This window comes from Zonotrichia leucophrys, chromosome 1A (assembly GCF_028769735.1).
Source record: "Zonotrichia leucophrys gambelii isolate GWCS_2022_RI chromosome 1A, RI_Zleu_2.0, whole genome shotgun sequence".
Lineage (NCBI taxonomy): Eukaryota > Metazoa > Chordata > Aves > Passeriformes > Passerellidae > Zonotrichia > Zonotrichia leucophrys.
The window spans coordinates 12,832,699-12,846,719 of NC_088170.1; the positions used below are offsets into that span (position 1 = coordinate 12,832,699).

The following is a 14,021-nucleotide window of genomic DNA, read 5'->3' on the forward strand; positions in this document are numbered from 1 at the left end:
AAATCACCTGCTCCCAAATTGGAGAAGATGTTTATCTATTTTTGCCTTATTCATTGCATCCAGGTGGACTCTGCAGATCAAGATGATTTTTTTTCCCCTTAACATAAAATTTTTATTTTGGGAAATTCTTAGTGCCTTCCATCTACAAACACTAATATAGGCTCAGTTCTCACTCACTAAGCTTCACCAGTACAAATAAAGCAAGGAGCAATTTAAAATTTTTCCTGCTGAGAAAAGCAGCTGCAGGAAAGCGTTTGCCCCAACACATGCCAAGGTATTGGCACTGCTTTTGTCCTTGCTGTAGCCACCTCCCATTTCAGAGCTGATGAACTCATAGATGCCCTCAGAACTCTCTCATTTTCTTTCTGAAAGCCATTTTAGACTGCAGGAGTACAGCAGCATGAAAACAAACAACTGTTTGTCCTAATCTTCAATCAAATACCAAAAGAGAAAATGTGGCACCGTGTGTTCTCAAACACAGTGTCCAGTCACGACACAAGAGCAGCATCTCAGACCTCAGGGAAGGAAAAAAAGCAGAGAACCTAAGCCAAGCCTCCACGCAGATCTGTGACAGGCAGCCTGCACACAGCAAGAACAGTGGTACAAAGCCACACAACTTTGAGGAGTGGGAGGAGGACTTTTGCTTAAAAAAGCTCCAGAAATCTGCATAAGGTGGAGGCTTCATCTTAAACTTGTAGCTTGAAGCTACCATGAAAACTGCATCAGGAGCAAAAGAAAAAAAACCCTTTTATAAAATTGCTTACCTAGTCAGTGCAGGAGGGCAATCACTCTATGGATGAAACAAAGAATAAAAGCATTCAAACAGTTTGTCCTCTCACCAACCAAATAAGTACCCACTAAAATGGAAGCTTTAAATACTTAATGTCCTAAACAAGCAAATTTACCCACAACAAGACTGCTGGTTCAACACAAACCAGCAGCACTCACAATAATAAAGTTGACAGAGGTTTTACATTAGCTGCACTAATACCAGTTGGGGACAGATAAACCCACTCACAGAAGAAAAGGTGAAACAGTAGCAGAAATACAGGGATCAGATGGAGAACAAGTGACCTTTCGCACCTTTGTTACACTTGCAAAAAGCACTTGAACATCACCAAATGTGTGGGAGACAATTTAGCAGGGATCAGTGCTTGGAGTCTCAATAGATTATGCTGCTATTTTGAGATTGTGTAAGAGAACAAATTAACCTTCTTTATAAATCTTGGCTTACTTTAATAGATGTACTGTATATTGGACTAGAAATAACATCTTGCACTCCTTTAATTTCTGTACTGATTGACCTCCTTACAACAAATATCCACCATTTGAGCACTGGCACTATCAACCACATGGTCAAACCCTCAGCTGCTTGACTGGTGTCTTGCTCACACACTTGTGACTAAAACAATCCCCACCCTGAGACCAGCAATGCCTTTCCCACAAGCTCAGGTTAGCAGAAACCTTGGAGATTTTCCCACCTTTCCTTCCAACAGATGGCCCTGTGTGTTTCCCAAAGATCACCTGGGTATTTTCACTGCCAAATTCCCACTCCAGCAGGGACCCAGGAAGCTGGCAATGTCTGACATCTCACTTGATGGCTCCTTGCAGCACAGGAGAGTTTTTCAAATACTGTGCTAGAGAGCTTGATTTTATTACAGGAATATGAGAGTTCCTTAAAAATTTAGGCACAAGAAAATTTAGCTTTTTTCCCCCCCTATAAACCTAGACTTGTCAATTATGGTTACCTGCAATTACAGAAAAAGTACTCAATGATCAGCATAGTCCCATCCAATTCTTTATTGCTACCCACTTCTTTTTGGTTTTACATGTCTAATGCTTTTCCCCCAACACTTCCAAAAATCAGAGAAGAGTTGATTTTCTTCGACAAGCTGCACCCTTCCACCCCTCACACAGGCAGAAAAGCATTTTTCTGTGCATTAGCCAAAGATGTGATTGATTTCCACCTATGTTCAGCCCACCACCAAAATTCTGCATTTCAAATGCAACTTTAATATAGCAACCTCTTTTACTTCCGAGTGGGCTGAACACCCAGAAGTTACTAATGGAGAAGTCTAGTGTAGAGCACACAGAGGAAACAGGAGTGGAAAGTTTCCAGATGAAAGGAAAAAGTCATTTCCCAATGAACACACAAGTCAAAGGAGTGATGCTCATGATGGTGACAATTGCGGAAGGAAATCTAATTGGAGATCAAGAAAGGTAAGGTGAGCTGAAACTAAGCCTAGGAAAGTGAACCCTGGCTTAGAAGCATCACCATGCTATTATTTCACTCCACAGAGAGAGCTCAGCCTGACAGATTCTGTCTTGCTGAGGATGCCTGAGGCCTCACCCCATCCACCACTTAGTCTGTTGACTCAGTCTTGGACTGTAAATGAAAAATTTATAAAAGGCCTGGTAGGGAGAGCGGTTGAATGGCTGCAACCCCCTCCAGAACAATTCCTTCATGGTGCTTACAAATCAGAGCATGTGTTTGGCACTTGCCCCTCTCTGACAGAGTTCAGCCACAAATGAGTGCCTGGGGTAGGCATCCCAGCCTCCCTTAAAATGCTGCTTTGCAGGCAGACCAGAACAAGGGAGAAATAGTGTGCCTCAGGCTATGCTCATCAATTCATTCAGAGCACAAGATACTTGGAAGTCTGGCTTAAAAGTAGTAGCATTTCTAGGCACATCTCTTGCTGCAAGAACAAATCTTGCAGATTTGCAGGAGAATCCCATGCATCCTCCTGGGTTTTTGCCATTCCTGGCTGGGCACCCTGAGCTAACAGGAATTTCCCTAAAACTCTGCCTGTCACAGCTTGTCATGGCTGTTCCATGGCAGAGCAGATATGCAGGAGAATGACAGCAAGCTCTTTTGAAAGACATTTCAGGCATTGATCACAGTTTTGAGCATTATTTGCACTGTACACTTTCATCTGTCAGCCGCTCAGGATACACAGATCACATCTGTTTCTTGAGGACAGCATTTGCTCCTACCACTAAAATAAAATCTTTATTACACAAGTAACTCAAAAATATGCACACTTCCCACTGCTGCATACACTGAGGGTATTCTCTGAACAGCAGGAAGGTATTAGAAACTGGAATTAAACTGTGTCCTCACCCTAAATTTATGTAGCAAATGTACAGGCAGAGGCAGCGTGGAGGGCATTTTTGTTAGGTCATCTAGACAGTCATACCCTTGTAGCTGTGGAGATTTCATTTCCTTTGGCAAAGGCTGCCCACTTCCATCAGGAGAAGCACAAAGATAAGCTTGCATGGGAGCTCACAAGAACATGTGTATCTGAGGAGTCTCAAGGTGCTGTGTCTGCAAAGTAACACACTGTCACCCTTGGGGGCTCTTTCACCTCCTCTCCTTTTATTTTCTCACCTTTTTGTTGTTGCTTGTTTTATAGCTCTATTTTTTATCCTGAGGTTTTTGTTGTTTACTGCTCTCTCCATCCCCTGCACTCCTCCCCTTTAAAATTAATGCTCTCTCTCAAACCTTTTGCTTTCCTTAGGTAATAGAACATTTTCTCCTCCTTTCCCTGCTCTCACCTTTTAGATCCATCCCCCACACCTCTCTAATTCAATATCCCTGTTACACTTATGTTCCCTGCTTGCCCTCCTTCTTCCACCTTCTCCATTTAATCTCCTCCCCTCCCATTGCCTTACAAATCTCTACCTTCCTTGCCCTGATCATTTTCTCCACTAACCATTCCTCCCTTCCCCTTTTATCTGGCTCAGTTCCTACTCCCCCACTTCACTCCTACCCACACAGCATCCATTGTGCCTTTCTCCTCCTGCCCCAGTTCCAAACCTCCTCATCATATTTCATTTTCCTGAATTCTATTCAGGTTCTCATATCAGCCTATCTCCCTTCCTCATGTTACTGCATATTTCCCATCTCCTAAATTTTTCCTTCCCCATCCACCATTTATGACAGTAGTGGGATTGTTGCTCTTGTTAACAGCTACGACCTATTAAAATTTTGGACATATCTTTTTCTGATCAGCGCTAAAGCCCCTTCATCCTCCTGTGCTATTTGTCTGTCTGTAAGCCCCACACATATCTCATTCCTGCCACATGCACTCTTCTGTCACAAACAGTGCAAATGCTCTCCTCATATGGAATGATTTCATCCTAGGATAGCCCACGTTCATGGAGCTGTGTCACACAACAGCTCTTTCTGGTGGGACGAGCTCACAACTTGCTATTTACTCCATGAACACCAAAGTTAGCCTGATTTCAGATTTCACCTGCAGGTTGACTGACAAACCCTCTCTCTGTCACCCTTGCCAGCACAGGCTGGTCCATGACTCTGTGTGCACAGCCCAGGATGAGCAGGGAACACTTCCCTGTGTCCACTGAACAGCAGCAACATGAGCTCTAACTAAAGCTATGCCAACTACCAAATGCCAAAGGACAAATACAATTCTTTCTCAATGTGAGGTGTAGGGGATTTTTTAGTGGACAGAGGGACATGATTATAATAAGTTACTAAAAAGGAAAAAAAAAAAAAAAAAGCAAGTGAGATGAACAGACAACACCCACTTAAGAAAATCACTCAATCAACCTCCCAGGGTTGGGTTAGCTCAGGAGACTGTTCAGTAGGATCTTCAATACCAACAACTGAAGTTGCATACAGATGGTTCTGCTCTGCACTGTGGTGATGTAAACAGAAGCTATCCTTAACCTCCTGCATCCTCCCCTTACTCCCAGATTCAAATGACTGCATGATTTGGCATTTCAAATCCAAATGAAAAAAAACACAATACCTGGTGAGAGATGTTCTTCTCCACAAGAGGTCTGGCATCAAGCAGAGAACAAATACAAGCACCCAGGCTCTTGGAGCTACTACAGCACTGGAGGAAAATAATAATTTTTTTAAAAGCCAAACAAAACTGACATTTTAAAGATTTCTGCTGCTTTTATCCTCTGCATACATTTATCCTAATTTTATTGAAATGGCATTGTCTGAAGACCAGAGAAGAAAGTTGCTCTGCAACCTTTTTCACATCTAGGAGAAGGGATGTGGCTTCTATGGCCTTGCAGAATAGGGGACAGAGTAAGATACCATAGCCACAAACCTTGTGTCCCTCGTGCACTTGCCATCAGCTTCTAATGTCCCTCCATCATCTGCCATCTCCCTCTCCTTCAGACTCTTCAGAGAGGGAACATGGCAGGACTGTCAATAAAACTGTTTCTGTTGACTCCAACTAACATGGAGAACATCTCCTCTAGAGCTGAGGACATTTTCATACACAAACGTTGTTCTGCAGCAAATAACTTGAGGATATTGCTGCAGTTGGGTAAAGGTGTTTTCAATACCAAATGCTAGAACCTTGTGCTTAACCATTCCATCATTCCCCCCACTCCTCCCCAAATCCTTGAGGTGCTTCTGCTGGTAGCTAGTTGCCATAGGAACCCTAATCTTTATGTGTTTTGCTTGCTAAATAAACTAGCATCAGAACTCTCCTTTTCGGCTCCTCTGTCCTTCTCCTCCCTTTACCCCTCCCTCCTTCGCTGAAAAAGAGATCAAAAAGATAATGTGTTTGATAATCATCCTTTCCTCCTCTCTTCCTTTCTCCACAGGTCGTATGAGCTTTCCAAGTCCAATATCCAGAATTTGGCAGAAATAGCCACTGTGGTGCAGAGGGATGCGTTAGGCCTGACTGCTCTCTGGATTTTTCCAAAGAGAAACCAGAAGCAAGGCAGAGAGCACGGGGTAGGACAATGCAGCTTGAGAACAATTCTATGAAAACAGAGACCCCTAATCCCAGCTATTTTAGATGAAACTTTCCAACATTTCCCATGACAACTCCCTTCTCCTAAAGTCCACACTATCAGCCTTATCCTACCTCACTATATATCAGCAATGCAATTTTAATGCCATTAGTGAGGGGACAGCCCTGAGAAGGTGTTTCAGAGATGAAAACTGAAAACAGAAAACAAAGGAGGCTAAACATATGAGAAACACCAAAAAGACAAGATGTTTGCAGTGGCCTAGAGCTTTCTAAATGAAGTTTTTTGCCATACTGTGGACCAGAGATCTAGGCCAGAATTATGTAGGTCACAAACAAACCTTGTTTCATCTGGTCTTAAGCCAATACTTAGAAGGTGATAACTCCCACTCAGAGACACCATATTTTTCTTCACGTATTTTCTTGTAACAGAGAAAAAACTAGGGGCAAGAGACACTGTGTGCATGTCTAATTGTCTAGCCATGCTTTCCATCTCAGGAGGAATACATATATAAATATATATATATGTGTGTGTGTACATATATATATATGCACTAAATGTGGAGATTCTTAAGTTGTTGTTCCCCTCCTAATTTTTAGTACAACAAATATCATTCAGAGAAAGAGCAATACTATCTCATTCATTTGCATGGAAGTAAATACCTAGAAAATTAGTGATTTCAAGATGGAAAACAACAGGCAGAAGATTTCAAGAGGCTGAATTCCCACTGCATGCAACACCAAAGCTAATGAGGACCCTATTTACCTGAATTTACCTGAAATTAATAACTAGTTAATCGTTCACCCACACCACAACAAAATAACCTCACAACATAGCAGAAGCATCAGTTTCAGCATCATTTGGGCATACCCAGGGATCTGCAGCAGCTGTTCACTGGCATATGAATCATGGTCCCCATGGAAGACTTGGCATTGCTCAGCCTGCCTCCAGTGGATAAAAGCACAATTCTGAAAGCAGTTGGACTACTGATTTCTAGCTAATTCAAGGCTTGGGTTGGTCTGAGTTTAGCTGAAAGACCCAGCAGCTACGGCAAATAACTGCCAGAGAAGCAGTCACTGTTACAGTGTGGTTTACAATGAGTTGTCCTTTTGCTGTGCTTTGCACAGGTCCCCTGCTTGCCCAGCACACATGGGTGCTCTTGTACCTCTTTATCAGGAAGGCAGCTAGGCTTCCTCCCAAACTCTTTCAGAAATATACTTTCTTAAATTAGCAGCCCTAAATTTTAAGTGCAAAGTTCAGGCATAATTCAGATGGAGCTTCATACATGCAACTTGGCTAACTTGACCCCCACTGGTCTGTATTCTGCTAAACTATAAACTCTTATGATCTGGATCCTTCTGACATGCCCACTACTTCTTACGCCTTACAAGGATGTGGGAAACAGCACTCAAGGAGTCATCTCTGGGAATATTTATGTGTGCGTGCTCAGGCCCACAAGTAGAAAGAAGAGACAAGTGAATAAAACAACACTAAGTTCAGCTAAGGTTCATTCATTCTGGATGAAGGTGTTGCAAATGCTACTTTAAATGAATCTGCCCCATATCAGAAGCCTCTTTTCTTTGATAAACATGGTCCTAATTCTTCAGCAAAGCCATTTTAAAATTCAACCTAAGTTTCCTCTCTCCCTCTACTTTGCTTTTTTCATTTCTCTGTGGGGGCTGCTTTTTTTGAAGAGGTGTACATGGGAATCCCAGGTGGCTTTGCTACCCCCCTTGTGTAAAGTATATTCTGGGCTCTCAGAGTGCACAGATCAGCAGTAAAGCACTGTGGGGGCTATTTCTTCTTCTATCCCCATGGGTCTCCTACCTCCAGTTTTTCTCAGAGATTCATAGCTGAACAACCTTAGAAACAAATTCAGCTGAAACTATTTCAACTGAAGCCTCCTTTGGGTTTGTACCTGATCCAGGAAGAGGCAGTCTAGGGACCAAGGGGAAAATTGTCCAAGATCTATTCATTAAGTTAACCATTTGCCATTTACTTGAGATTATGCTTCCAGTCCCTCAGAAGGTTTGCGTGCTCTATTTTCACAAGCTCCACAAGGTAAGCACTAGGTGGGCTCTGCAAAGAGTTCAAAGGGTTTTTTACAAGAGCTTGGCACAGCAGTTTTCATTCCTTTCCCCTCCATGTTTTCCAGTTCAGCCCATGCAAAATTTCCAGTGTCCTCCTCGGTTTATGAATCCCTGCCTCACTGAGACTTCTCTGCCACCACCCCCACTCACACAGTGACTCAGACTTATTAAGATAACTTCTCTTTTTCTAGTTCCTCACCTCCAACACACTCAATGCATTAAGGCACATACTCCTGCACATATTTGAAATCCTCACCCAACCACCCTCTCTCATCCAACTTTCCTCCTACAGTTCTTGCACTCCCCCATCCTGGGATGACAGACACAGTCAAAACCCACCCAAATTAGTCAGTTCAACTTTTACTTGCACTTCTGGCTTCTCTCAAGATTATTTTGAGCTGGTTCTTGGAGACACCAGGACAGGAAGGTATAAGGTAGCTCTCCTCTCCCACCAGCACAGCCTTTGGCAAAGGTGAGGTTTGTCATGCACAGATGATCATTCATGACCAGACTTTTACTTACACTTCTGGCTTCTCTCAAGATTATTTTGAGCTCCCAGGTGGGGAGAGGCTTCAGTGCAGCTGCACAGGGGTCTGGCTCTGACCCACATGCTGTGTGCAGACCACAGCCATAGACTGGTTAAGGAATCTACTAGTTCCTCTGAATAGTGACATTCTGTCCCATGGAAGAAGAAGGACTTTTATATCACTATTTACCCCTGCTTTAAGATGTTTAGGGCAACAAAATCTTCTCATCAGGTTTTAGGAGCAGCAGGTAGCCTAATTTCCCAGCAGGCTATGGATGCTCTGTAGACAGAGTTGCTTGGGTCACTGGGCATAAAGCAGGAGATTGAGACAAGACACAAAAAACCCTTCCAGCCCCTGGCTCAGCACAGGAAGGACCATGAGCTGCAAAGCAACACTGGCACTGCAGGGGAAAGAAGGCTTTTGCTAAAGCTGGGGATTTGCTCAGATTGACACCTCTGCTGCTGTACAGAGCTCTGCACATTCGCTCGTGCTCGCTTTTGTTCCTTTTCCATAACCAGCAACAGGTGGGGAGGAGTGGGCTGTACACGCAGAAGGAGGATGCAGTGGGAGCAGAGAACATGTTCCTGACATTCAGGGATATGTGTAGGGAAAGCTGTCTGCCTGGAGCAGAGAGGGGCTGGGAAAGGCAAGGGGCTGCTGAGCTGTGGGTCGCTTTGGTAGGGACAGAGTTCTAATTCTGGCAGCATCAGGTGGGAGTTGGGAAAATGGCTGAGGAGAAGGCTGAAGCAGAAGGAGTGCACAGATCAGATTAAATGAGGGAATCTGCATCCTTTGTACCAAATGTAGATGCTCTTAAAATAGACTTCTGTCACACTTGTGTACTGATTAAGAAACAGTGTCCATTTCTGAAGCATAAGTCTGTCTGCGTGTCTTCATTCCATATCCACTGGCAAAATGCTGGAAACACCTGGAGCTAGGCAAATGGCTTTGCTTTCTGTGCAACAGTCTTTTGCTTTTCCCTGATCCCTGCAACTGTAGTTCATGGGCATCACTTCTGCTCCAATATTAGAATCTTCCCTGACCAAAGACTTCCAAGTCCAACCTATTTGGGATGTGCATAACCAAGTGACCCTGCTGGAGACCTACAAGGAAAACTAAACTTTGGCTCATCTCAGGTAAAAGACTCTTCTTTAATTTCACTGCAACCCTTCCAGACACCTTCTCCCACAGAACAGGTTTCTGATTTGCCCTGCACTGCTCTGCTTTCTGGATAACAGGAATTGGATTAATTTTATTCCTCATTCAGGGGCCAGGCACACAGCATTTATCATCTCAGTGTCCAAATTTGAAGCATAAGCCTCACAGGAAACACCAAAGGGAAACAGAGTCTGGGAGAAGAGACATAAGAGAAAGGTTGCCCTCTTCACTTTTCCAGGATTTTTATTTTTATTGGGTTGAATTTTAAACACTCTGAAAAGTTTCTGGACTACTTGACCCAAAAAGATGTTCAATCATTCTAATTCTGTGTCTGGATAACTGGACAAAAGAACCACACATTTGCTGTTCTGAGAATAACTGAGACATCAGTAACAGAGAGGTGAGCATAATCCAAGACACCTCATCTTTGAGCATGAAGATAGCACTCCTGTGAGAAAAGGAGATTATAAAATATCTGGACACACACTAACCTAGGCCTCTGTGATGAGCTGCCAATAAATGCTCCAGCTCCTGTTAATTATGGTGGTGTTTCTACAATGATGAGATGACTTCTCTGTGGAGAAGAGCTCTCATCAGGAAATTGGTTCTATTGCAATTAACATCTTTGAATATCCAAATTTAACATCCTCCTTGAGCCTTCTCCCTTATTTCAGGAAGTTTGTGATCAATCAAGTCCTGAAATAGAGCTGGAGATCTGGGATTCAGGGAAGGGGGAGGAGTTCTGTGTTTGGGGGCAGGAGGGTTAAGTACACCACAGTTTCAAAATCAGCTGGTTGAGGTCTCCAGCAGCATTTCAACCTCTCATCCCCATATACATAATGTCCAAGAAAGCTGTTATCATCATCATCATCACTATTTAGAGTCAGAATAGGTGACACATCCATTTCCCTGCCTCAGTTCTGTCTTCAGGGTCAGCCGTAGAGCAGAGTCTGAGACACAGCAAGCCTAAAGACACAAACATCCTCTCCTGAAACAATTAATACAGGGTGTCACAGAACACACCTTTCCTCTTCCCCTCCTTCCAAATCATCAGTTTTCACTCCCTGGGGCTCTGTCACTCCCCAGCTACTGCAGCTCCTCAGAGAACCAGGGTAACATGAATGGATGCCAAAGGAGAAAACAAAATAAAACCTCCTCTGATCTTGCTCTGGCCCACACTGCATCTGAACCACCCAGAATTTCCAGCAGCAGCCCTGCCACAGCCCAGCTCACAGGGAGAGGGCAAACTAACATTTATCATGAACAGCCTTTCAGGGGTGAAAGAAAAGATTTTCTATTCCCAGCTCACTTAAAGAAAAGCATTTAGACCTAGCCACCAAAATTTTCCTCATCTCGTACTACAACAAGAAATTTGAAAAGTAGCTACACTCACTTTACAGCAACTGTAAGCAACTGGGGAAAAGAAGACATACACAGGAAGGATTTACTAAAAATTTCACTGTTAGCTAGCTATTAAATTTTAAAAATATATTCACAGCCAATACCATCAGAAGGCTAAAGTTCAGGGCTCAAAATTCATAACCATGAAATAAGATTTTGTTGTTAATATAAAAAAACCCCAAATTGTTGTCATCTTATTGCAAAAGTTCCATACCTTCTTGGTGATTTCTCACGGGCATCTCCTCACAGCACTAACTCCTCCTTCCTCTTCACAGCACAGCAAACAAACCCCAGCTTTCCTCTTAATCAGCTAACCCACTCTTTTATATCACTCACCCTCATTGGACTCAGCTGTGGCCTGTTAAGGGCAGGCCTGTTCCTAATCTTTGGTAATTAGTGCAGCTGCAACTCCTCAGGGGTGAGATTACCTTCTGCACCGTCTTTATTTTCTTGCATTCTATCCCCCCACACCAAATTACTTTTGCTGTACTATATTCAGCTACATAAAATGTGATTTCCTGCTAGATAGCATTAGACCCTCCCCAGCTTGCAAAATATAAACACTGAGTGCTTACATACTTATCTGGGCAAATGACTAAGAAAATTGTATTACATTCAACTAAATTGAAACAAAATGTAGCAACACTTTATGTTCCACAATGCCATCTCTTGTCAAAAATTACAAAAAAGACCAAAAAAAATCAATGGAACTTGACAAATAAGTACAACAGACACAAAATTAAGGTGCAGGGTCCTGGACCACAGCTACAGCAGCTCACACAGTCATCTACATCTGTTCAATAATCAATAAAATATGCCTCAAAATCACATTTGGACAGTGGAGCCCAGGGTAGTCAGAGAGGAAATCACAGGGAGTCACTCTGTCTGTTCCAACAGATACCAAATTATACATGAGATGAGCAGAAAACTGAACAAATCAATCCTACAGCCTTTCACACTGAGTCCATCTTTTTTTTCAATGATGGATGCTGTTGAGACAGAGACAGGAAAATACTTGGATAAAGGCCTGTAAATGAAGTCTAAGATTTAGAATAAGAGGAGTAGAAACTAGAGAGCTGATGGCTTAGAAAACATCTGCACAGCATGAGGGCTCACAGCTGAGAAACCAGTGCAGAGGGTTTGCAATATTCAGTGATTTCTGCAGGGCTCCTCTTTCTAAGGAGCAAGTGAAGTCATAAACCAAGTAAGATTTATGAAGATCTACACACAACATTATGATTCATTAGGGAAAGCTAGGAACTAATAATTGGGGTTCCCTTGTCCCAAATTATTCAGTATTTAATCCAGTCTGTACAGAGGCTGTTGCAAACATATCATCCTGTCTTCCAAATCACTGTGATTTGTGTGCATTCACACCATGAAACACCTCGACCATGAAGAGTTACAAATACAATTGAGGGGTTCTGAAACCACTAATTTTACAGCTCTCAAAGCCAGGATAATTTCAACAAAAGGAGGAGGAGAGCAAGAAAGCCAGCTCTTGGGGATCCCATAAGAATTCCACTCACTGGAAGGGGGATAACCAGCAGGGATGGGTGCTCAGTCTATCCACTCAGGGAACCAAAGGGCGGGCACTGAGGAAAGGTCTCCTGAGTGGCCTGGCATCCTGAAGGTGGCCCAGCTTTCTGTGCCTGCTGCAGCAGAGCCAACATCATCCAGAACATCACACCCCAGCTGCAGGAGGAATAAGCACTGCACAGATCAGGAGCACCAAGCTAACTTTGTTCTGAGGGCAGGTCAAATCTCAGTCCTCTTACCCTTCACATAAACCCCTCTAAAATTTTTGCACTTCAAGGCATGAATTCACAAGAAGTTATTAAAAGCACAACATCATTTTGAGTCTGCAGAGTCCTCTGTCACACCCCACTACTTCAAGCGTTCCACACCACACATTTAAAGCCACTTGGTGACATTTAAGGAGAAAATTCCTCTTTAGCTCTCCACTCCAATTGCCATGACAGAAACCAACAGGGTGAGCCCTTTAAAGAGCCCCTTTGCTCCTTTACTACACAAGCTCACTATTGTACACACACAAACCTGCTGACACACACTCTGCAGCTAATGTGGATCACACAGGTGGCCCACAGAGATGTAAATACACACATGACAACCTGGAGCACACAGATAAATGTGCACCAGCACACATGGAAGCTTCCAACCTTCGTGTGTTCCAAGGGTGCTTGTCTTTCCACCGATCCCACATTCCTGAGAAGTTCTGCTGGCTCCTGCCCCCAGCACCCAGTGTCTGACTTTCTTGCCAACTTCAGGAGGTGCCCAGCATGAAGACAAGAAAGCAGTAGATCCAGAGAAGCTTGGGGAGTACCCTGTGACTGCCCCAGGGTAGCCAAGAGAAAAAAAGATGAGGGGGAGACAGAGGGAAGAGGTCACTGGAACAATTGTCATATGAGTAGGTTTCAGTTCCCTTCCCATTTTTTATATTTAGGTGAAAACTTGAGTAGCTACTTATAAAACTGGCGGGGGGGGAAGCCCCACCTCCTTGACTTATATTTTTCCATGGAGGACCTGACAGTGTTTGAACATCAGGACAGCAAGTAAAAGCAGAGTAAGCAAAACCCATGCAATTCCCAGATCCTGCTGAAATTTTACTTCAAACCCAAGGATGAGCACTGAAAGTTAGAGCAGCAAATAAAGAATCCCTTGCTTTTGCTTCAAGCAGATAACCACTGTGGTTTTCTAAAAGCTCTGAGTGCTGTAGCCTTCCATAACAAGTAACAAAGCCAGGCAGAGCACATAATAACCCTTACCCTGTGATGAAGTATAATAATAATGCTTTACCACCGTTTGCTGGTTCATCTTTATCCATGAGTAAGAAGAAGCTGCTGTGTTCTTCAAATAAACATTTTGTCTGGCTACAAGCAAAGCTCTAAAAGTCAGAGTGGATTCAGGAATAAATTTACCTCATTTACAGTGCACAGCAATAGTCCATTCCATGCTAATGGCAACTCTTATGCTTTTTCTCAATATGTTCTTTTTACAGGGTATTTGGATAGCTTTTTAGCTGGTTCATTTGCTATTTTGTGCCACACATCACCCGCTCTTCTCTGCTGGTGTTTTCCAGCTC

The 14,021-nt window shown here is 43.2% G+C and overlaps 1 protein-coding gene across 9 annotated transcripts in view; it reads right to left on the bottom strand.

Moving 5' to 3' along the window:
• The window catches only part of DGKI (diacylglycerol kinase iota), a 210,007-nt gene that overhangs the window by 171,805 nt on the left and 24,181 nt on the right, over positions 1-14,021 (bottom strand). Inside the window, exons 1-2 of one of the 9 annotated variants that reach the window (XM_064737917.1) lie at positions 11,133-11,187; positions 4,776-4,862 (exon numbers count right to left, since the gene is read on the bottom strand). The exons of 6 other annotated variants lie outside the window; for them this stretch is intronic. In XM_064737917.1, the coding sequence (XP_064593987.1) occupies positions 4,776-4,813 (38 nt within the window). In that variant the 5' untranslated portion in view covers positions 4,814-4,862; positions 11,133-11,187. Of the gene's footprint in view, positions 1-4,775; positions 4,863-11,132; positions 11,217-14,021 lie in introns of those variants that run through there. 2 more of the 9 variants (XM_064737940.1, XM_064737934.1) reach the window with 2 other exon arrangements.